Genomic DNA, 24,847 nt, shown 5'->3' with positions numbered 1-24,847 from the left:
TTCAGGTTGACATGTATCTACCATTATTGTATCATACAAAATATCTTCACTGCTCCAAAATCCACTTTGCTTTTTGCCCATCTCTTACTCACTCCCCAGAGTCTGGCACTACTGATATTTTTACTCTTTTCATGGTTTTGCCATTTCTAGAATGTTCTGGAATTGGAAATATACAATCTATACCCTTTGTATATTGACTTCTTTCACTTACCAAGGTGCATTTAAGTTTTCTCCATGTCTTTTTATGACTTGAAGCCCAATTCTTTTAAACATTGAATAATATTCCATTGTCTGGATGTATCTGTTTATTTATTCAACTTCTGGGGATATCTTAGCTACTTCCAAATTTTGGCAATTATAAATAAAACTACTATACATGTCCACGTGCAGGTTTTTATGATATATTCAGTTTTTAACAAAATGATTAAAATGTTACTCAAGTGAAGATATTCAACCTACAGTGGATCTATATGGGTTACAGTTTTTTTTAATAAGGGAGATCAAGACTAGTTATGCATAGCTGTGATATGGATAGTTAATTCTAATTTTAGGTACTAGGCACTAGCAATGGAGAAGAGTATTAAAAAAGTTCTTGGACTTAAGGATCTCACAGAATAATAGGACAAAAGAGACACAGAGACAAATAATCCCAATATAATATGGGAAGTTCCACAGTGTAGGTATTATAAAATTCTAATCAGTTGTATATGGAAATGGGAGAGAAGGTTCCACAAAACTAACCACCTTTGAGGTGACCAGGAACCCACAGGCAGATAGATGATTTGAGAACAGTCATACACAGACCCAGAGTTTAGGAAAAAATAGAAAGTAGGCTGATGTTGGGGAAACAGTGAGAAACAGAGCTAAAATAACAGATTAATCCGTTGGGGAAGGATCTTTTAAGCCAGCTAATGAGTTTTGACTTTTCTCATATTAGTTATGATCTTAAGTGTAGGTGTGATGTGAATTAACATCCTGTTGCCTACATTAAAGACAGGGTGGAAAAGAAGAAAAGAGAATCAGAAAGCTAGTGAACTATTTTATAGAAGGTGACTGATCAATAATTGTGGAAGAGGAGATGTAGGAGGCAGATTCAGGAGATGTTTAAGATGTTGAATTAAGAAAACAATTAAATCCTTTATTATTTTTATCTTATACTTAAAATCTATATAAAAGTATATTAGAACTTGTTTAATTTCTGTAAACATTAGGATTACAGAAAAGGCATAAGTAGAAATTCTCTGATTTTGTGCCACAACAAAAACAGTTTAATTTTTCATATTCCTGGACCATAATCCCCTTTCTAGATGTAATTTGAACATGAAATATAAGTATTTAAAATAATTGTATTTTGTGCACTTAAAATATGTCAATGGGGTTCATTTCATATTAAAGGTTTTACTACAATAAAACAATTTTTAAAAAAATATATATTTTGTAGGACAAGGTTTTGAACTTCTGTTTTCTGGTTTGAATTTAACACTCAATGTAAGCAGAAGCCTTTGATTTTACTGAGAAAATTAAGAGAAATGAACTAATATTGAGTATAATTTGTGTTATGAAGTCTAATGACTGGAATATCATATAGAAATCTTGTCATAAGTCTAGAATAAAAGCAAATCAAGTTCTCAGATACTTCTTACATGGTCAGTCAGCTCTATTGCCATATTCTGCTGGTGCATAAGGATAAATAAGAGAAGGAAGCAGTTAAGTCTACAAGCACTAAATTCATTAATTGTCCTTAATTAGCAATTTGGTGTTTCCACATGAGTAACTTTGTTGGGAAGTTATTGCTTTTTGTAACTGTGGGGTAACAATTAGCCAAAAAGATCTTTAAAGAATAAATTGAGGTACTGAGATAACAGTTGTAATTACAATTTTAAATTAGGTGATTTACTATAGTAGCACTGACAATGTGATCAGGACGAAATAAACTGAGAACATTTTAGACACCATGTGGTTGCTGTTTATTGTCAGTGTAGCCATTTTTGTTTGTCTATTCATGGGCATTTTTTTCCTCATCTAATTTCAGCTATGACAGTGATAGTTGGTGCCCTCCATTACCAGTACAGACATACTTGCACCAGGGTATGGAAGATGAACTGGAAGAAGATGACGATCGGGTCCCAACTCCACCTGTTCGAGGCGTGGCTTCCTCTCCTGCTATCTCCTTTGGACAACAGTCTACTGCCACTCTTACTCCATCCCCACGGGAAGAGATGCAACCCATGCTGCAGGCTCACCTGGATGAGCTGACAAGGGCATATCAGTTTGATATAGCAAAACAAACATGGTAAATATATTCACTGAGTCAAGGGATCCATGCTTTCTGCACATGGAAATGCCCTTTTATATAAACTCACAAGACATATTCATAAAACTATACACATGGGGATAAAATTTTGATTTTGTATACTCCTTAATCATTTAGAAAATGATTTAACTACTACAGAAATGTTAATTTGACCAAAGTCGCATAGCTAGTTAGAGAGTAAGCTAGAACAAGAATTCAGGTCTGCTGAAATTCAGTTTAAAGTGTTTTTTGGCTACACTGGAATCTTCTAATTTACAACCGATTTAGCTTCAATTAGCTTATCCTTGAACTCACTTTTAATGCCATAATGAAGGACTCCTTTTGGATTCTTCAAAGTGCCTGTGATTAATTCTGCATGTGGTTGTGAATATGTAAATGCAAGCTTCTGCAAATCACTTATGGTCAGTGTCAGTTATTAAAAGACCCTCTTTGGGCAGAATTAAACAAATCAGAAAAATAACAAATTTACTAACAGTAAATGCATTTTTTAAAATCACAAAGAATAGATTAAAAACCCAAACTTCATTTTTTTTTTCTTTTGGTACCAGGGATTGAACCCAGGGTCACTTAACCACTAAACCACATGCTCAGCTGTTCCCCCCACCCCCACCTCAGACAGGGTCTCTCTAAGTTTCTTAGGGCCTCACTAAATTGGTGTCTTTGAATTTGTGATCCTCCTGCCTCAGCACTGGGATTACAAACCTGTGCCACCACACTAGGATCTATAGCTCTATTCTTCTAAATATTAGAAAACTTTCATAAATTATAGATGCAATTCATATAGGTATCTTGTACAAATATGGTAAATCATAATTTTATAGGGTTGGTTGTTTGTTCCAATGTTTTTCTCTCAGATAGTGATATATAGGCCTGCACCCTTGAAAATAAAATCTCTGTGACATTCTTTGATTTATGTTCTCTTGCTTTATACCCTGTGCTTGAAATCATGGTAACTTTTTTGAAAGATAGTATTATCTTTCTTTTTATGGGAGGGTAATTCTAGCTACTAGAGTAAGTTGATTATGAGATGACTCTTATTCTCAGTGTTAATTGACTATTTTTAAAATATAACAGCTATATTAAAATATAACATAGTTAACTATACATACAAAGAGATTCTCAAACAGGTATGTCACTTAAAGCTGTATGAACATGCTCTTTCCTTAGGATAAGAGGGTCTTGAATATTTTCTCATTTTTTTTCTAAAGATTAAAGACAACCTCGTGTTACACATAATTATTTTATGATACATCACTGGTTAAAATGAAGCCAATTACTTAAAGAGTGATAGGATTCTCTTCAAGGTTAACTGGTGAAATCACAACTTTAAGTCATTTGAAGCAGAGACTTTGGCTCAGGGGTTCTCAAATTGGTGTGTGTTTGTTTTGAAATCATATGGAGAACTTTAAAATATATTGGTCCTAAGTCCCACCTCTTGGCAGATTCTGATTCCATGCTCTGAGCTTTGACTGAGGACAGCCCAAGTTGGAGCAGTTACCATGGAGGTGAACCTGCTTCCTATCTGCATAACTATGGGCAGCTTGCTTACCACTTGCATGCTATAGTTAATGTGTTTAAAATGATGTCAGAAATAATAGCTCATGTATAAAATGAAAGGGCAGTCCTCAGACCACTCTCATTTCTGATAAACAAATACAAATATCAGGGTCCTAAGACCACACTGAAGTTCAAAAATTCACTAGAAGAATTTATAGAAATCTATTATTCTCAAAGACACAGTCAACTACTGTAAAAACATAGATTAAAGTCAGCAAAGAGATGAGTTATGAGGCAGAGTCTAGAAAAGTCCCCAAAGCTTCTAGTTGTTTCTTCCAATTGGAGTCAAGGACAGCACTACTTTCCCTAAAGTTTGATGATACACAGGGGATATTGCCAGACTTGGAAATGAGTTTCAAAAGACAACAGTAAAAGAACATAGCACTTACTCTTTAATCTTGCTTAAATAGAAGGGGTCTTTAAGTTACTTTTGTATGACAGCAATGAAAAGACTCTATGTTAAAACTTGTAGTACATTTGCTTTTAAGTGACATTGAGAAATAACCTTGCTGATGGCTGCAGTGGCACACACCTATAATCCCAGTAGCTCTGAAGGCTGAGGTAGGAGGATTTCGAGTTCAGAGCCAGCCTCAGCAATGGCGAGGCATTAAGCAACACAGTGAGACCCTGTCTATAAATAAAATACAAAATAGGGCCGGGGATGTGGCTCAGAGATTGCATGTCCCTGAGTTCAATCTTGGTATGTCCCCCAAGAAAGGAAGGAAAGAAGGAAGGAAGGAAAGAAGGAAGGAAGGAAGGAAGGAAGGAAGGAAGGAAGGAAGGAAGGAAGGAAGGAAGGAAGGGAGGGAGGAAGAAAGGAAGGAAGGAAGAAAATAACATTGTAGTGCTTTTGCTTAGCATTTTGTAGGTGTCCAGCTGCACATTAGTTAGCCACCTGATTTGATAAATTTAAGTTTTACTTGAATATGTTTGAAAACTGTGATGGTAATTATAAGATTGTATTTATGTAATGAAGGTTGAGATTAAAAGTATTTACTCATTGCAAAGGGTTTATCTAACACATCTTGTGTTCTAAACACAGAATACTAGGGTGAATTGTCTCTGCCTTGGAGAAGTTCAAGACATTGTTGGCTGAGATAGATGCACAAATAGGTAGATAGAGCAGAAGGTACTTGCCCTAACTGGGGCAAATGAAAATACCACTCAGCCTGCTCTGAGAGGGTCATGCAAAAAGAAATCCTCATAAGTCCAGAAATGTGCTGAAGGTGGAAGAGAGGGAACATTAGGCATTCCAGTGACATCTTAAGTGCTAGCAGGCCGCATGGATGGGTTACACATAAACTGGAAACAAAATAATATGTATATGTATATATTTATGGGTATATATATTATTTTTGAAAAGGTCAACTTTAAATAGTCTTGTGACAAGTATTTTCATTCTTTTCCTGATGACTTATCTATACAAAATATATGTTTATATCACTAGAATAATTCTTAAATTTATGTGGTTGTTGCTAAGGCATATGCCCAGAGACCTATTGTCTCTATTGACGTGTATGTAATAAAGCATTGTAAACTCCAAAATTATTAATGCAAAAGAAGAATACTGTTACCATAGCATGCCATTTAATTCTTATTACAGTGTTTTTGAATGTTAATGGACTGCTTTTCCCATTTTATTGTTTCCATTTGAATTCTAGGCACATTCAAAGCAATAATCCACCCCCACAGCCCCCAATTCCACCATTAGGTTATGTGTCCGGAGCCTTGATTTCTGATTTGGAAACAGATGTTCCAGATGATGATGCTGATGATGAAGAGGAAGCTTTAGAAATCCCCAGGCCCCTGAGAGCACTAGACCAGACACCCGGATCCAGTATGGACAATCTAGACAGCTCTGTGACAGGTAATGGAACTGATTTAATATGAATAACTGACCTATTTGCAATATTGAAATGCATCAAAAATCAAGTACTTTCTTACTTTCTTATGTAAGATTTATTCCACTCCATCTATTTCTGTAACATTTTAAATATGTTAATGTTAAACACAAAATTCAAAAAGTATTTGGAAATACTTTTGCTTTGCTGCAAAAATGATAAGAAAATTCATGAATTTTAAAAAGCTTTAAAGACATGAAAGAAAACTCAATTATAGTCATGGCTTTCATGAAAAGTTCACTGTGCTAGGAAACCAAGTCTATTACATTAAAAAAACTGACTTTTAGAAATGATATATTTTGTATATCAGGAGGAACATACAAAATGAATGCAATCTTAAAATGCTTCTTGATATTTCACTCTGTAAAACCATTCACTGATGAAAATAAGCAAGTCTTCAGAAAAAGACTCTTCAGTTGCACAAGGTATTATTTTTAGAGTGGAAAATGCATAGTGAGATAAACCATGCATTTATGCATTTCATAGTGTAGAATCCAACAACTTCTCCTCTTCCAAGAAGTATATTTATTTTGACTACTCACTCCTCTGGCTTCTGCTTGCCTTGTTCACCAAGTGAAAGACTTCAGTTGGTACCCTCCTCTGATGATTCCAGGACTGATGTGTAACCTATGTCCAACAATTTCAATTGGAAATTTTAAAATCCTAATATGTACACAATAAATATGGTAAAAAAGTAAAGATTCAGTATTTCTGTTCACATAGTTATACATTCTTTGATGCACACGCACAAAAAAAAAAATGCCTTTTACAAAATTCTGAAGACCTAGCTACTCCAAACTAAGCCTGATCTTTGCATTTCTTTAGGATTTCTAAGGAAACTACACATATCTGTATTTTCCTTGATGGCAACTTTCATCCTAGAAAGCATCTTATCACAGTCTCAATTTCCTTTTAATCCAACAGTTTCCCAATTCCACAGACTCTGTGTTCCATATTAGTTCTGCAAACACCAATGAAAACTGGTTTAGTGCTGAGAAAACATGAGTGCCTGCACTTTTCCTGTACAGCCCGCCCCCCCCCCCCCCCGCATGAGGAAGTGCATGATGCATGAGTCCACTATTCAGTTTTCCTTCTTGCTTGATGGCTGGTCAGCTTGCCAAGCTAATTAAGATTTAAAAACTGCAGATATACTGGTGTGATTTGAAACCCAGAATCAACCCTGGGTGACAGAGAAAAGTTAAAATCTTTGAATTCAGAGAGCTGACTTATTAGTGCACTATTATGTTAAGCCTCTTTGCCTGAATTTCTAGCATAATCTCCTTAAGGGTAAGATTCTGCATATTTTTGCATATTTCACTAATGATACTGAACTCTTTTTTTCCATTAGGAATGCAGTAAAAATTTGCAATAATGATGAAAAAAGTGAGCTATGCTGATGTAGTTCTTTTATTAAATATTATAAAGACAAAGATGATAAATGTATCTATAAATTGGGAGAACACCACCCTGCACTTTTACATGCACACATGTCAAGAACAAGTAAGGATGTCTAATGTAGTCGACTGGTTAAGATGTCAAGTTTGAACGTCTTAAGTAACCTGCATTTCTCCTGTTGGTAATATAATGTCGATTCCGAATGAAGCTCTTATTGCTAAGAAAAGAAAGTCTATTTTCCTACTTGAATTCACTGCTTAATTACTTCTGAATATAGAAACCTTAGGGTGTTTAGGCATGAATTCCACAATGCACTTATCCTATGAATAATACATCTCCTTAGCAGAAGTTGTACTTTACACTTAAACAACTTAAGCACCTCCCCATACACATTTTTTTTTTTTTTTGTCTTTCCACGCACCAATGACTTTGAGGAGAAAGTTTGATCAAAGATTTAATTTGCCTTCCAGGGTGTGTTGTGTGTCTATGTGTATGTGTGTAGGAAGTGTGAATGAGTATATGTAGGTATTAGTGTGACCATAGGGGATGTGAGTGTATTAGTGTGTGTACATGTATGGGGTGTAGAGTGCATGAGTATAAATGTGTGTGAGAACAGGGAAGATTGAAAGTGTATATATAGTGTGAGTGTGAATAGGGTGTGCACATCTATACAGGGTATGTGCATGTATTACACAGTTTGCAATCCTATACAGTTTGTGCACATGTGTGTAGAGTGTAGGGTATACATGTGTGTATGAAAGACAAGGCACAATGTGTGTGGAATGTGTGTGAGTCTATGTAAGAGAGTGAATGTATTTGTGTGTGAGGGAGAGCAAATAGGATGTACATGTAATTGTGTGTGTAAACATGCCTGCTCATATGCTCAGGTGGATGTTTATGTGGACCAAATGTAATCAAAACAAACATGCTAATGAATATTGTCCTAATGATGTTCTTAGGTTTTGTTCATCTATAAGGCTACTTTAATAGTGCTAATTGAGATAGGCCATACTCCTTCAATGAGCCTTGGAGACTAGAGGATTCTGAACTTACCATCAGTTACTTAGAGTTCTAAACTCACCTGTGGTGTAAATTAAACTTTACTTTCAACTGAAATTCCCTTATATTGTCATTTTCATGAAGCAAATGACCATTTTTATTAAATAGAACTAACAATTTCCATTCCTGGAGACTCTAAAGCCATCCAGAATGATACTACAGTAACACCAGGTGGGCGGAAAGCCTTTATGTAAAATTACACATTTTACTTGGCTGAATTGTACTCCCAACTGCCAGCTTAGGGAATACCAGCCACTAACATTCTACAGAGCTTTATTCTGTAAAAAAAAAAAAAAAAAAATATGCACATTAACTCCAAATATTTTCATAGCAAGTATGTAGTTTGTGAGTGGCTACTTAAATCTTGAAATGATAATCAAAAATGAAAAAGAACAAAAAGAAAAGAAAATATCAATAGTTCCATATCCCATGACCTCAGTAATGGTAATATGTATTTGCAAGTCTACTGTTTCATATGTTTATTCCCTAAACAAACATTTATTTTAAGCCTATTATTTCTAGTCACTTGAATAGACATTTAGATTCAATAATAGCAACAACCAAGCAACAATAATGATAATAAAGTAGAAAACCTAGCTTCTAGTCGATGCATGATACCCTTCTAAGCAGCGGCTTGTTTTTCCTGCGGCTGGCTGAGCTAAGAATGGATTTACATTTTAAAGTTTGTAAAGAAACAAGAAATAAGTAAGAAATCAGAACTAAAGAATGCATGACAGATGGTGAAGCCTAAATTATTTGGTTCCTTACATTTGTAGAAAGAACTCCCTGCCCTGATTTTACCATCTACTAACTCATTTAATCCTCATAACCTCATTATTATTGTTGTTGTTCTCAGTTTATAGCTAAAGAATCACAGAAGGATTTAAATACTTTTTGAAGGTTACCTACCAGATAAGTGGCAGAAGAATGAACAAAATCAATCAGTTTTACTCTAAAGATAAATTACTACGATCTCTGCCCTGAAAATGCCCAGTTTATTCTAATCCTCAGAATTAGCATATTGAAGAGGAAAATAATGTTCTGGTTTTTTTACTTCTCATGTGTGTGTGTGTGTGTGTGTGTGTGTGTGTATAGAGAGGAATAAGTATGTATTTATAAAAATAAAACATGCATTTTATCCCTGGAAACATTAATCCTTTCCCACAATGCACTTAATTTTGATAAAAATATTAAATTTTGATATGACTTTTACTATTTATTCTTCTCATGTTTAGCTCTGTGTGCAGTTGACTTTTTCTAATAAAATTCAAATCCATCAGCTCTTTTGGAAGGAATATTATTTTTATAATTTTTATTTTAATCTTTATCAATACTATTTGGTTGTAATAATGTACAATTTCTTACTATCCCACTCCATTTGGGACTAGGCAATGTCTATGCAACATTGTCTTAGGAAATATGGACTGTTTCTTCCTCAATGGTCAACCTGTCAGCTTTGTTCTTTGAGTACCAGGGAGGGACAAGGTTTCAACGTTTCTTTCTCTAACTTCCAAGGTGGTGGGAGTCAAGGATAAGTGTTTCCTGAATTTAACGACACCACCATGAAAAGAGACCAACGGCAAGAAGAGAGAGGGAGAGGACAATGTCCTGAACATGTAGTCAAGATTCTAAATGCCTCACTGATTACAAAAAGACCCAGATTGAGTGTTGTAAAGTGAAACGAATAAAATTTTCCTTGCCTGTTGGATCCCACATGAACACTGCAGCTGAAAGGAAATTGTGGCCCTGTATTTTCCACTTTATATCTTTGGAGGTTTTTACTAGAATGAATATGAAAGTAATAAAACCAGACATCCTCACCATCTGACCTGAGCACACAGCTTTTCGGTCCTTGGACTCTGGAAATTTTGATCTGACAGATGGTGAAGCCTAATGGCCTAACAATTTCTCTCCCTCACACACAAATACACTCACTCCCTACACAGACTCACACACACTCCACACACTTGCCACACTTTGCTTCTGCTACAAAAGCATAATAATTGAGTATTAAGGCAAATTCCAAGAATAATGCTAAAATTAAGGAAATCATTTTCTGATGTCTTTAAAAAGAAATTAAATATATACTTCAGAATTTCATGGATAAGAAAAGTGAATATTTTATGCACAATTTTTTGAAATGAGTTAACAAGTATTATATGAACCAAGGGAAGAGATTTTTTTAATAGTTTATTTTGCTTTTCCTTTATGACACATTTCTCTCCCTTCCTCCCTCCCTCCCTCCCACTCCCTCCCACCTACCCTCCACCCCTTTCTCTCTCTGGAATATAAGTGGGACTATTGTATATTCAGATATTTGAGTGTAAAAAGAATTTCCAGAGACTAGAAATGTTTCTCTGCCTCTAAACAGAGGTCAATATTTGGATTGATTTGATCAGAGATATTTAGAGTTGAAGATTTTACTTAGCAGGTAGTTAGGCAATGAGAACTTCATAGGGAGAATTTCAGGATTAAATATTGGCTCGAAAAATGGGGGACCATTAGTTTTTGTATCTCATAAAAATGGTAATGCAACAATTAGCAGGGTCATATTAGAAAGCACAGACTTTACTCTAGCTTAATGGATCTAAGGATAAGCATTTATCAGCAAGGAAGGATTTAGCATAAAACGACATGTAAATGAATTGATGACTGATAATAAATTAATTTTAGTGCTGAAGATGTAATAGAGACACAGCAAGATGCCACTTTATCATGGTATTTTATGTTCAGTAACATTTGAGCAACAACTTAATGTCCTGTGTGCACTTTTTCCTTAACAACTTGAATACATTTGAGGTATTTTTTGACCTTTCAGTAATTTTAAAGCTGAGAAATTTGGAAAGATTGAGAACATAAACACAAATAAATTTCTCTATGTGACATAAATTCATTTTTCATTAAGTGTTTAAGTATGTATTGATTATGTTTGGGGCTATAATGTGTCAAATGAATATGAATCTCATATAATTTGTAAGAATCTCTGGCTGAACTCCTTTTACCTGGTGTTCACTTTTATTTTCATGTTTATGCTTACATTTACAAAAAAAAAAAAAACTGTTACCACTAAATGACTTCCTTTTTAATTTATGAGTTACTCTTTTTGTTTTCTTTCAATTACTGTCTTCTTTCTCCCCCTCTTCTCTTCCTCCTCAAGGACTTCTACCCTTCTTCTTCTCCTCCTCCTCCTTCTTCTTTCCCTCCTCTCTTTAATAATTGTTTGCCTGAATCTTCAGATCATTCTTGATGTTCAAATCAAAAGTAAGAGGAAAAATTGTAATGACTGAGAGGTGAAATCAATAAATGTTAAAAATTCTAACAATGTTATGGGAGGAACTTTAATGTATGATATACACCTTTTTATTCATACAATATGACTAAACTGCTTTAAAATTGTCCTACAAAGGTACTAATTCTATGTATCTCACCCCCAATTCATAGGAAAGTTGAAGACTTACCAGAAAGGCAGAGTAATAAAGGAAAAGGAAATATTGATTTCTTTCTGTTTATATTGTTTGCAATCTATTGAAGCAACTAACTTAACTTCTCTCTTTCACTTGGGATCATTAGTGTTCTCATTGCCTAATATGGCCAAATAGCTATGGTATATTTGTCTTTAACTCCAAAGTCATCTGTCTAGTAGCTTTGCTCTTATAGGAAGTACAAGTAAAAGAACGGCTGATGGTTGTCTCTTTATCAATCGAAACCCACTTGATATCCTGCCTTCCAGGCCACTCCATCTTCCCAGAGAAGGGAGTCAGTGAGCATCAGGAAAAGCTTCATGAACAAATGAAAAATAATTTCATTTTTAAATGAATTGAAATATGTTTAAATATTTATTGATTATGTTTGAGGCCATAATGTGTCAAATTAAAGCTTGAAAGATTGAGAGAAATCAGAGCAAACACAAAAGTAGGAAAGTTGCTGATCTGTTTAGGGTAAGGCAGATGTGTGTATGGAAATCCTCTTGTGTGGGACTCACTTTCACAGGGAGATGACAGTTTATTTGGGGGAAAGTTGGGCAGTCTTACAAGATGGGATTTCTTTGGTGACATTGCTGTGAGATTTTTTTTTTCTCTCATTTCTCTCTCTCATTTTCTCCTAGGAGATTTTTTTTCTAAATTTTGCAGATCCAGAAACTAAATTTGTCAGTATGCTAGATCATCAGAGTGGAACTACACAGCAGGCAGACAGAAATAAAGCCCAGAGTAGACTCAATTTCTTGGCTAATCATAGTGGATAGTAGTGGAATAAAAAATATTTAAAAGAACAACAACAAAAATAAAAACTTGGGCTAAATGAATTAGGATGGGTGAATCTGGATAGAGATGTCACATATATACACACAAATAAATTTCCACTTGCCACTTAATGAAATTTAGCATCTTCATTGGAAGAAAATATTGTTTAACTTTGATATTCAAAAGTATCAAAGCATAACCAAGATGTACATCATATGAACTTTATTATATAATATATATCCTATTTTATATAATAAAACTTATATAGTACAATTTTTACTTACTCACATGAAGAAGTCATTGTTTTTCCCATTATTCCAAAGTAATCAGCAAGCATTCACTAATTTGTTTAATAAATTTTCTAAGGATGCTTGAAAGAACATTCTTTTTGCAACTTTTACAAATAAACCAAGGTCATTGCTAAGAAATTGTACATCAAATATAATTACTCAAAGAATTTACAGTGAATAACAGAAACAATAAATGCATTTAATTCCATATGCCCACTGTTCATTGAATTCCTACTGTACAGTGGCCTTGTACAAGAAATATTGAAATTAATAAGAGATAGTTCTTAATGACCAGAGTTTTATTTCCTGGAGCAGGAAAAATATATGCAATATACTATTACACAGGGAGACAGCTCATAGACTACTGCATTCACAATGTTTGCACACAAAGGAGGAAGTCACCCTAACAGAATGTTGAAGGTAGAATCCAGGTGATAAAGATGGTATTTTATTTGAACTTTAAAGTTTGGCAGCAATTAATAGATTTGGTGCAATACAGAAGTATTGTCAAGGAATGGGAAGTGATGTGTGGGAGAGAGAGTGAGACTACACTAGTTGTGGGACAGAATGGGCTGCAAAAGTAGGCTGGCTCAATAGTGGGAGGAGGTCTCAGATTCCTAATTTTGTATGTGCATTGGTGTTATAGGTAAGACTTCAAACAGAGGAACAAAAGTAAAAGATCAATGCTTTGAAAAGATAATGTAGATAACAATGAGGAAAGATAGAAGGGACTAGAAGGAAATCAGCTAAAAGGAGTGTCAGGATGAATTAGGAGAATAACAATAAGGAGATGCTTGTTTGGTGAGTGAGCACAGACATTTAGAAAAACAGAAATCACATGGAAGGGTTTGGAACTGAGCTTTTGAATGTTTTAAAACTATTCCCAGTTCTTGACTTTCATATTCTTTTGTGACCCCTTGCTGAATCACTTTGATTTCTTCTTATCTTCTGTAGCATTATATTGCAAGGCCTACTGCATCATTTCTTCTTTCATTTTGAGCTGTTGATCCTTGACTTGTGATTATTAACCTAGAAATGAATCTCTCAGAGGAGGCTCAGTTACTGGTGTTATCTCAGTTTCCTTGCAGTGGTCTGTGTCAAGGGAATTTGTTTGGAAAGTAAAAAGTATATCTTTGTGCTTTTGGCAAATAGAATCAAGACTCTATCTTTCTCTGCTACACTTAACACTCTTTTAACTTCCAGATCATTCTAACCCTTTCAGTTTCAGTTTTCTCTGTCTTGAGAGTGCATGAATCTGTGTTATTGTACCATGACAGCCTGACTACCACTTCAAATACTGAGTCGTAGCAAGTCTTAACTGCACTGCTGTCTTTTAAATATTAGAGAAATAGAAATAATCTATAACATACGACTTTCATCTCTTTCCTGGAAACACCTATTTGGTTTATTTTGAAATTCTAAATTAACTTTTTGTAAGTACTTTTTTGTCCCTCTTCTAACAAAAGCAAAAGTTAGGGTAAACAATACTTGATAGTTTATTGTGTCATGAATTAATGGTACACCAACTTAAATATGCACTGCGATTTTAATTTTATTACATAATGAGTTAAGTTCCCAGTGTGCTTTTATCTAATATGTGTATGTATATGCATAAAATAGTAAATGACTTTCTAGGAAGAAAAAAAGTTGTCAATATCTTCAAAGTGTATTTTCTTTAAATATAAAGTTGCAATTTTTTTCCTCTACTGCCATAGTTCATTTTGAAAAAGAAAATCCATAGAAATGCTGATAATAGTCTCCATAAAGGCTAATTTCATAAGTATCAGTGTTAAAGAGAAAATTAGAGTTCTTCAAATATTAAAAATCAAAGAAAGCATAAGAAATATTGAAATTAATAGCACTTTTGCAAACTAACATTTTCCTTATGTTCTATGTTTAGTTGATTTGATATCATTTATACATTTTAGTTGATGTATTTTGTTATTTAACCAGTAATTAACTGTTCACCTTAAAATCTTGAAATAATTCCAGATCTTCTATGATATACAACTGTCCATACAAGTCCAGTATTCAAGTTTTTATGCAGATTATCATTGTCATCTGAACTAACTTCAAATTATACCCATACTGTTTATTCAAGCAAGTCACTGATCAGTTTAAATACACAATAATTTGTTTCAATAAGAGTGTTCATCCCTGACTTGTAGAAAATACACATAGCAGTTCTTGTTTGGAAAAATGATCATGTAACAATTTAAACAATGTAAAAAATTAACCACTTGGAACATGTCTTGCACATGTGCTTCAAACAAATACAGATTTTACACAAGCTTCTTTCATTTGTACTAAGTGTGTTTAAAACAGGGATAATGTTTAGCTAAGGAATCCATGATGAAATTTCAAAGTGGCGAGGAATAGAGGCAGTGTACTTGCTCATTCGTATAGTGTTTACAAGCACATGAGATATGCAATATATACAAACTCACTAGACAACTACATTTGTTTTTAGGTTCAATGGTAAATGGATGGGGCTCTGCATCTGATGAGGATCGTAACTTTTCTAGTCATAGATCTAGTGTAGGTAGCTCCTCAGATGGTTCCATATTTGCCAGCGGCAGTTTTGCACAAGCACTGGTGGCAGCAGCAGATAAAGCTGGTTTTAGGCTGGAAGGAACCAGCCTTACAAGAACAGGTTGGTAGACTCCAAAGTCAACACTCTTTGCATGAGAGAATCTTGTCCTTGGGACACTGACCTTTTTCTCCTCTTCTTTCTCAGCAAGTCTGACTGCAGGGCTCTCCGTAATATGCATGAACATTTGGGATGCTCTGTTGTCTGAACTCTGTCCTGATGCAAGTTTTGCAGAGCCAAAAATAGGCTCCAACTTACTACTTTCTATCCTTAATATCCCTTTCTCTTCACGGTTCTGCTGATTAATTGGAATATACTTCCTTTTTATATTATGGCAAATCAGCAACTCAGATTGCCATTAAATTTTCAATAACTCACACTTTGCAAAATCTGCACACATTAATAATGAACCTAGTGATTAAAATTATTCAGCTTTTATCTTCATTACTTTCCTTTGCCCCATCTCTTTCTACAAATGCAGTTTCTGGGAAGCCTTCCTCAGCATGGGGTAAATGGGTGTAAGGCTTTCAATCCTACAGTTCAAATGGCTGAGGGTCTTATTGTTTGGCTAAGATTTTAATACAATAATTTATTATATGTTTTAAAGGATGCTAATTAAAGATACACCTACTGCATTTGCAAGTTGAATAAAATGATGACTACATGTATATTGTACTTTAGAGAATTTAATATTGATTTCTGAGAGTAATAAGTAATAATATAAAGGACCAATTATGTCATTTTTCACATGCTGCTCATTCCACAGAAAGAAATGCAGTCTTAATTCTAAAAATAGATTAGCAGTTTGTAATCATTTGTTTTTCTGGAAAAAAAAAACAACACTTTGACATGATTATGCTCTAATATTTGTATATGTACTTCTTAACTTCACATTTAGGATGGTAATATATGAATTAAACTGAGCTCTCTTACAAAACCAATGAAATATCAAATGCATTTTTAAATTTTTGTAGTGTTCAAATATTAAATAAAAGTGATATACTTCTGATCTTCATTAAACTCTCAGGTTATAAAAGTGAGCCTTGGAAATTATCTTGAATTATATCATCAATATTTATTTTGAGCATGTATTAGATATCTTCAAGCAAAATAAAAATATTTCTCAAGCATTGCAGAGGTTTATTTTCATATAGCATCCAAACTAAAATATGTTGTAATATAACTGTTATTTGAATTTTCTTGCTTTATAAAGCATAAGTCAAAAACTATGTTGCCTGAGTGCTTTTTGTGGCATTAGCTCTAAGTAGAACAGTGAGAAAGTGCAAGGAAACTAATAAATTATACAGAATAGATGCATTTCTTGCATGTATGCTAATAGCTAATAAAGCATTAAGCAACATCATGTCACATTGACTTAGGAAAATGAAACTACATATGGTAAGTTTGTATGAAATGAAAACATGACAAGAGAATAAATATATGAACATAAACCATCCTTCTCTTACTATAATAAACAGTATTAAAAGACATTTTTGAAAATGTATTAGGTAACCTTTTCCCAGAATAAATTTCACTTCTTTTGTACTAAACCACAAGAAAGGGAAATAGTACAATTCATTTGTCCATGAGAATTTGAAGTCTGCTCAGATACAGTAATCACAAAATACCTACTTCACTTTGGATATGCAAGGTGATTTTAACCTGCTATCCTCTACACTGATGTTATTGAGTTTCCACTAAGAGATAGAATTCATTTTGTTTGCATATAAGTGGTAAAGTCAATTTAGCATGTGTACCTGAGCAGACTTTTCACATAAAACTACAAGGCATTTTTTTACTGTACTCAGATTTTGTAAAATATCAGGGGTGAAATTTGATTAAGTAAATGAAACAAGGTGCAATTCATTTAAGAAATAACCTCTTGAATTTTGAGAAATAATGTTTCATGAATTTGCATATAACTATAAAATTATCACTAAGATATTCAAGGTAATATAAAAACTAATCAGGCAGTATGAAGCTTTGGATTGGTGGACTTGTTTTATGTTCAATTGTTTGAAATATTTTTGTGGGTGGGGTGTTCTTAGCTTATAAAAATTGAACACATTATATGTATCAGGGCATATATTTATTTTTGTAGGTGCACCAATATTTGGTATCTTTCAATGGCATCTCTAGGTAGGTTCACAGATTTAGCCTTAGGAAGAGCAGAAAATACAAGACAGACATTATATCAGTGCATTACAATGACATTCCCTATACCCCATTCCCTTTGTTTTCTTTCTAGGAAAATCCTTTACCTCCTCTCAAAGACCTCGACCCACCAGCCCATTTTCTACTGACAGTAACACAAGCGCAGCCCTGAATCAAAGTCAGAGGCCCAGGCCCACCAAAAAACACAAGGGAGGGCGAATGGACCAACAGCCAGCACTGCCTCACCGAAGGGAAGGAATGACAGATGGTAGGCTGATTTCTGTTCCTCTTCTTTCCTCAATGAAGAGATGCATTCTACGTGGTCATTAACTCATATTAAAATATCTATGGTAGATTAGGCATTGCCTCATTACATACAAGGCAGAAACCTGGCAAAATGGTCTTGCTTACGTGAAACACCTTCTCTCTCAACAATCTGGAATTATGTCTTTATGATCAATCCCCAAGAAAGAGAAGCTGTACCACTCTTATCTGTTGATTTTTCTACCCTTCTGGCATTTTTCTTTATTGCATTTTAGCAAACATTCCACTTTAAGGTTAGAAAAAAAAAACATAAGCAGCATGTGCACATGTCATAGTATCAGAACATTTTATGATATGAAATTATAATCTCTTTCACTCTTGGAAAAGAACTTGAAATGGTTTAGTAACTTTTTAGTTTCGTGAATTTCGGAGCTTAAAGACATGCTAGCGGTCATGTAGTTGAAGAGTGTGTACTTGGGCTGCTGTAACACATGAGTATAACTTTATAAACAGCAGAAAGTTTCTAAACAAGAAATATTTATTTCTCATAGTTCTCTGGGCTAATATTAGTGGAAGTACAAAGATCAAGGCACTGACTGATTTGGAATCTTTTGAGGGCTCACACTCTGGTTTACAGATGGTACCTTTTTATGACTTCTCACATGATGAAACAGGCCTCTCTAGGGTGTGATTAATAAGGGCACTAATCCCGTTCATGAGAACTTTACCTTTATGACCTCATGAAGCCCTCATATTCCAATACCATCACCCTGGGGTTAGGATTTCAACAGATGAATTTTAGGGATATACAGTCATTTGGACCATAACAAAGGGCTAGTATATTTTTTTTCTATTGAAATTCAGAGAGTAAATATTTGGGGTTTTTTTGAGCATGTGGTCTGTGCCACAAGTACTCTGCACTGTCAGTATTACATGGGTAGAGCTATAGTAAAGTGAAAATATGGGTGCGACTAATATCTAATAAATCTTTATTGATAAAATAGTGGCAGAATTTGGCCTATAGGTTATAGTTTGCCAATGTATGTCAATTAATTGAATAGCCAATCTTTGAATATTTGCTTAAATATTTTCAGAAAATATTATTACTGGAAGTTATCCATGGTCAATAATGAGTATTTCACAAGCTCTCAGAGCATAGTCTATTTCCTATATTTTCCACTTAATTATTATATCTTTTAAAGTCTGAATAAAAACACTCATCCTGAAGCTTTATTCTAAGCACACATGAAGTATATTTAAGGATATATAATTATATTTAAAGTGCCTAGTATACAGTGAGACTCAAAAATGAGTTTCTTCCCTCTTCTCAACCTTATCTTCCATAAGCATACAAACTTTACCTGAGATTGTCCAACTAAACACTAGGATTAACCTAGCCATGCTGAATGTTGGAAACATTTGGGGAGATCTTCAAATAAACCATGGAGACATTCATGATTATTCTGAGGTATAATCCTATTATAGGAAGTTTTGAAGCTCCATGGGTTAAATTTAATGGACATCCAGCTTTGAGAAGCTATGACCTAGTCCTTAGCACTCTTACATCTATCATTATGAAACAGAATGAAGCTTGTTTGGAAAAAAAACATTTTCCTTTGTGGGAAGGGGCACTCTGTCAGGAAGCCATCTTTGTGCTTTCTTTTGTCACCGTGTAATGCTAAGAAGGCTTAAAAAAGCCAAACATGCTTGTTCTAAAAGCTTTCAGGTTTGTTCATATATCCTGCTTATTTTGTTTTCATTGGGAAGTGTTTCTATGGAATATGAAGGTTAAGGGTCCAATTGAGTTTTTCATTCTCTCTAAATAGATACCCTGTGGTGAACAAAACCTTTCTGCTTCAGATGCTCTGGAGATTAGTTGAGCACTTAGAACAGTTTACAGTGTTGATCTTATTCACTCTAAGTACAAAAGACTGCTCTCACTGATATGCTACTCAAAACTTTGAGAATTAATAATTTTATATATTTTTTTCTGCTCAGAATATTGTGGCAACAGAGAAAAATATAGTGTGTTCTTTTTACAAACCTTTGAAGACCATATGTAGTATAGGTGGATGGCATAAAATTTAAATATACAAAATAGAGTGCTCTTTTTTCTTCTATAATCCTTTTTCTGCAAGATTTTTCAATATGTTCACATAAAACTATCTTCCTCCTAGTTTAAATCATGATCAATATATTGCTTATCTTTCTAAAAAATTAGGTGCCTAAATTTCAATTTTGAAAAGTGATTAACAATTATGTGTTGTTAGTAGATATATTTTAAGTGATATTGCAAAGGAAATTTGGCTCACATATCTTCCCACATGTGCAATCCAGACACATTTAATTGTGAAACAAGGACATTTATTTTGGAGGCCTTAAGAATATTGTTATTCTACAATACATGCTTATGACTTAGCACTTACATGATATGAATCCATGTGTCAGGAATAATTCATAACTTCTTTACATAAAATCAAACTGTTCTTTTGGGGAAGATTGCTGCCTAGTAGTTTATAGTGTATGGACACTTTACAATAAAACTTTTACATTATAGATTTTACAATAGTGTTTTATGGCTATATTAATTAGGGTAATTATTGCTAGCTGCTTTACCAAACAACCTCTAACCCTCAGTGTCTTGGCACAGTAAAAGATACTTTCTTATTGACACACTCATCTATCAAGGTCAGGTGGCTCTCCTCTAAGCAGTAATGTAAGGGTGTAGGCCTCTCCAGGATTGAGATGGCATTATTTTCAGAAATCTTTATGGTTTCTGAGTGAGGCAAAGACAGATGATGGGTGATCATTGGGAGTTTCTAATGGCAAGAAGCTATGTCATGTCTCATATGTCATTATCAAAATCTCTCTCCCATGGTGTCTAGTACTAGAAAGTATCCTCCATGTGTCCCAGAAGAAGAATTAGAATGGATATTTCCGTGTCTGTTCCAAAAGCTATACCAAAACCCAGGCACACCTAAGGAGTCATTGATGAATCCACATCTTCTATCCACTTGCATAATGAATCAAAAAATATCTTTGAAGTCAACACACTGAGTAAAAATTGGCAGTTCTCTACCCAACAAACTTACCCTAGTTTTTAATGCCCTGTCCAGAAAAGGGGCCCTTTCCAAGCTCTGTCAAATACTAGCTTTACCCCTTAAAATATATATTAAATATATTCCACATGGAAGGCAAGAGGCGCCAGATAGACAAAAATCCTATGGTTTCATGGAGCTTATATTTGAGTGTAGGAAGATAAAGACCAACAGTAATACATGAATATAAAAAAGCAGTTGATAAGAGGGTGATCATTGCCATGAGGAAAAAGACAAAAGGGAAAGAAGTTGAGAAGTACGGAGGTAGGAAAGAAATATTTTTAAGAATGTTTTTTAGGGAAGGCCTCACATACAAGGTGACATTGGAGAAAAGACTAGAAGAATGAAAGCAAAGATATCCAAGGAAAGGTCCTTCGAACACATAAGAAAACAGCAATAAAATCTGGGGCTTATTTACCAAAAATGTTAGGGGAGGAAAACGACTAGAGCAAGCATAGAAACAAAACAGAACATGAAGTCAAACAAGCAAAAGAGCACATGTGATGTAGGACCTTGAAGCTGTAGTGATGCAATCAGCCTTACAGTATGTTGAGTGGGAAGCTACTGGAGAGAGGGGCAGGGAGTGGTGGGGAGCAGAGGAGTGACATGATCTTCTCTATTTTTCTTTTTAAAAAGATCGTCTCCACTGTTGTATTACATTTAGTGGGGAAAAGGTGTAAAACATACATAGGAGGCTGTAGAAGCAATATAGGGGATAGACAATGGTGGTTCATACCAAGTCAGAAATAAGTGAAAGGGATGAGAAATGAGGAATTCTGGAAATGGTGATCACAGGTCTTGTTAATAAAATTAGTAAAGCAAGGCTATAAAGGTCACTTCATAGCTTTGGTGAACTTGTAGGATAAAATTGCCACAGGTAGAGAAGAGGCATACCATGCAAGACACACATTTTATAAAGGAGGCACTAGATTTCAGTTCTGATATGGGCAATTTGAAAAGTTTTCTAAATGTCTAAGTGGAATTGTCCCATGTGGATTTGGCTAGAAGAGTCTGCAGTTCATAGGAGGAGAGATCCAGAATGGTGATACTTCATTTCTTTGTGATCCCAGTTTCTCAGCTAAAAAATGAAGACAATAACTAACAACCCTTTATGTCATGGAATTGTGGTCACCTGACAATAGCTAATTCTCAGTAGGCTAGTAAGATACTCTTTAGTGAATTGACTTAGTTGAAATGAATCAACCTAGAATTGAATAATAAATTTAATTTAGATAAAATGTATTTGATTATATGTTTTTATTTTTCTATAGCCATTTGCAATTCCATTTCCCTTTCCCGTTGGTTTATTTCAAAGTGCTTGCAATGCCCTTTCTTCTTAGAAGACACAATCTTCAAGGATATTACTTAATTATGAAGCTATATAATTTCAGGTTGAATTAAATAGTCTTCAGAATTTTAGCTGGCATAAGCAGATACCATTTTGACCATTTTAGAAATTAAGCTGCTCTGATGGAGAGTAAAAATCAATGATAAGATCTGTTATTTTGGAAGCAAATTTTATAATTTCTCCTTGCTGTCTCTCTAAGACCAATAACTCAAATGAAATAATTAATTTGCATTTATAATAATGTATAGTGATGGGAGTCCCAAACTCATTGGATTATCCAACAAAGAGATATCTCAACATCATATTAGCTTTTCATCTTGGAAGAAATGTTTGGAATAAAACCTCATTTTCCCAGACAGAGACACTGTTCCCCTCAATAATTAGAAATTCACAATATATAAGGTATACATAAGAACTAGTAACCATCCAACCTGGGTGCTCCAGATTCTCTGTGCAGTGGAGAATAATATCATTTTGCTCCTAAGACAAAGTATAAATCTTAGAAAGTCTAGTTTAACATTTCTTTGAAAAAGCTATTTTTTGTATATAGGAAATTTATACTTTTCCCTTTAAAATTCATAGATAATATTATTAGAAATAAGAACCTGGTTATAAAAGTGTCATAACAATGCTGTATTAAGTATAGTATCTTCTAATTAATGAAATAAATACTATACATGATTTTTGCTTTTTATGAGTGAATGACATAATTGCCAATACTCTAAGGATAAACTAAGAAGTACGCAATAGCATACACAAAACCATAATAATTCAATCTAAATGAATATTTAGAAAGATTTAAAAATTATTTTAAAGCTGGGTGTTGTGATGCTCACCTATGATACCAATGACTCAGGAGGCTGAGTCAGGAGAGTCACAAGTTTGAGTCTGGCCTCAATCCTTAGCATTTAATGAGACTCTCAACAACTTACGAAACCTACCTCAAAATAACAAATAAAAAACACTGGGGATGCAGCTCAGTGGCAAAATTCCCCTGAGTTCAATGCCCAATACCAAAGGAAAAAAAAAATAAATCATTTCAGCTAGTGTAATATTTAAGGAAGGAAATATGATTTCACAGTGGAAGACTGTCAAGACACAAAGCTGAAGATATGAAGAGCTAAGAAAAGGAAAATGAAAAATTTGCTGATATTTGAACTTTTAAGTTTTTCATTTCCGATATTTAATTTAAAAAGCGTTTCTGAAAAATTATCTATTCCACTACTTCTCAAATTTCCGTGATATATTGCCAACTCTAGTACCATAAAGCATATTCAATCTGTATGCTGAACATTGGTTATTACTTATTAAAATTAATACATTGGAAGATTATAATATATTAGTTGTAACTCATTAGCTAACTCATGAAACGAATAGCCAGAATTGGTTGTCAGGCAGAATGTTAATTGCATTTAATAAATGTTAGCTTAACCCTTTGACTATTGCTAAATGTGCCACATACTTGGGTAAAGGCAATCATATGTTGCATATGATACGGCATATAGTTCTTAATTTCCCAAGGGTGATGTTTCCTATGGAGATTGGCAGGCTGGCTTTTGTTCTTTTATTAGCACAGCTGCTAGAATTTCTAGTGATCTTATTATTCTATTTTTTTGCCATAGTATTTCTACTTTGAAAAGGGAAGGTCGAAAATGAATTATGACCCTTAAGTTGCCCTTTAACCTTGAATGTTAGCCCCAGTGTGCAATTGAAAACACTTTCCATGTTTAACAGTTGGATGAATCCAGTCAATTTTATTTCAATGATGCTGTGGTAGAAGACAGCAGAGAGACCAATAATATGCATTTTACATATCAATAATTGACTTTTATTTTTCTCTGTTTTTTTTTTCTTTTGTTTGTTTTTATTTTTTTGCATGGGTGATACTTGTACGAGGGCAAGAGGTTTTTTTTTTTTTGTTTTGTTTTCTTTTCCAACTTGAACTAAAACCTGTATTTTTTCATTAAATTTTAGTCCATTCTAAACATTATTCAAAATTTTTAGATCTTCCACCACCACCAGATCCCCCACCAGGTCAGGGTTTAAGGCAGCAAATAGGCCCGAGCCAGCATGCTGGTCATGTGGAAAACTCAACAGAGAGAAAAGGAAGCTCTCTAGAGAGACAACATGCCTCCAGCTTAGAAGACACAAAGAGCTCCTTGGATTGTCCAGCCAAAACCTCCCTAGAGTGGCAACGACAAACCCAGGAATGGATAAGCTCCACAGAACGCCAAGAAGACACACGGAAAGCCCCACACAAACAAGGGGTTGGATCAGGTGTGTTCTGCACAGTCCCAAGCAAGTGTGGGCTGTGACCCTTTTATTTTCTACCAGGTATTCCAGAAATGGCAGTTGTTTAAGGGCATCCGAGAAATATTTGCCTTAAGTCAGTAAGTGAAGTTGGAATTTCTCAGCAGAGCTCACAGGCATGTTCCTTGAGACTGATTACAGTGGTGATTGCTCCTCAAATTAACCTCTCCATAGGTCTTTGAATCCAAGAGGTCTCCAGCCTTCATCTACGGTCTCAGGAGACAATTTTGGCTTTTTTGCCTTTTACTGTTTCTATTGAGTAGCTTTAAGACCACTAAATTCCAGCTTTTTTGTCAGTTTAATCTCTACCTTCAAGGAGATTGTCA

General features: G+C 34.4%; 1 protein-coding gene across 19 annotated transcripts in view; it reads left to right on the top strand.

The window, feature by feature from the left end:
- Window positions 1-24,847, top strand: part of Robo2 (roundabout guidance receptor 2) — a 1,537,051-nt gene that overhangs the window by 1,504,978 nt on the left and 7,226 nt on the right. For 6 of the 19 annotated variants that reach the window (XM_078044445.1, XM_078044443.1, XM_078044442.1 and 3 more), the window contains 5 exons: window positions 2,033-2,293; window positions 5,533-5,738; window positions 15,228-15,410; window positions 17,596-17,769; window positions 24,216-24,488. In XM_078044445.1, coding sequence (XP_077900571.1) covers window positions 2,033-2,293; window positions 5,533-5,738; window positions 15,228-15,410; window positions 17,596-17,769; window positions 24,216-24,488 — 1,097 coding nt within the window. Of the gene's footprint in view, window positions 1-2,032; window positions 2,294-5,532; window positions 5,739-9,741; window positions 11,549-15,227; window positions 15,411-17,595; window positions 17,770-24,215; window positions 24,489-24,847 lie in introns of those variants that run through there. The other 13 variants (XM_078044450.1, XM_078044449.1, XM_078044453.1 and 10 more) reach the window with 5 other exon arrangements.

The sequence above is a fragment of the Ictidomys tridecemlineatus genome, chromosome 3 (genome assembly GCF_052094955.1).
Source record: "Ictidomys tridecemlineatus isolate mIctTri1 chromosome 3, mIctTri1.hap1, whole genome shotgun sequence".
In the NCBI taxonomy this organism is placed as follows: Eukaryota; Metazoa; Chordata; class Mammalia; order Rodentia; family Sciuridae; genus Ictidomys; species Ictidomys tridecemlineatus.
This window is presented reverse-complemented; position numbering and strand designations above follow the sequence as displayed.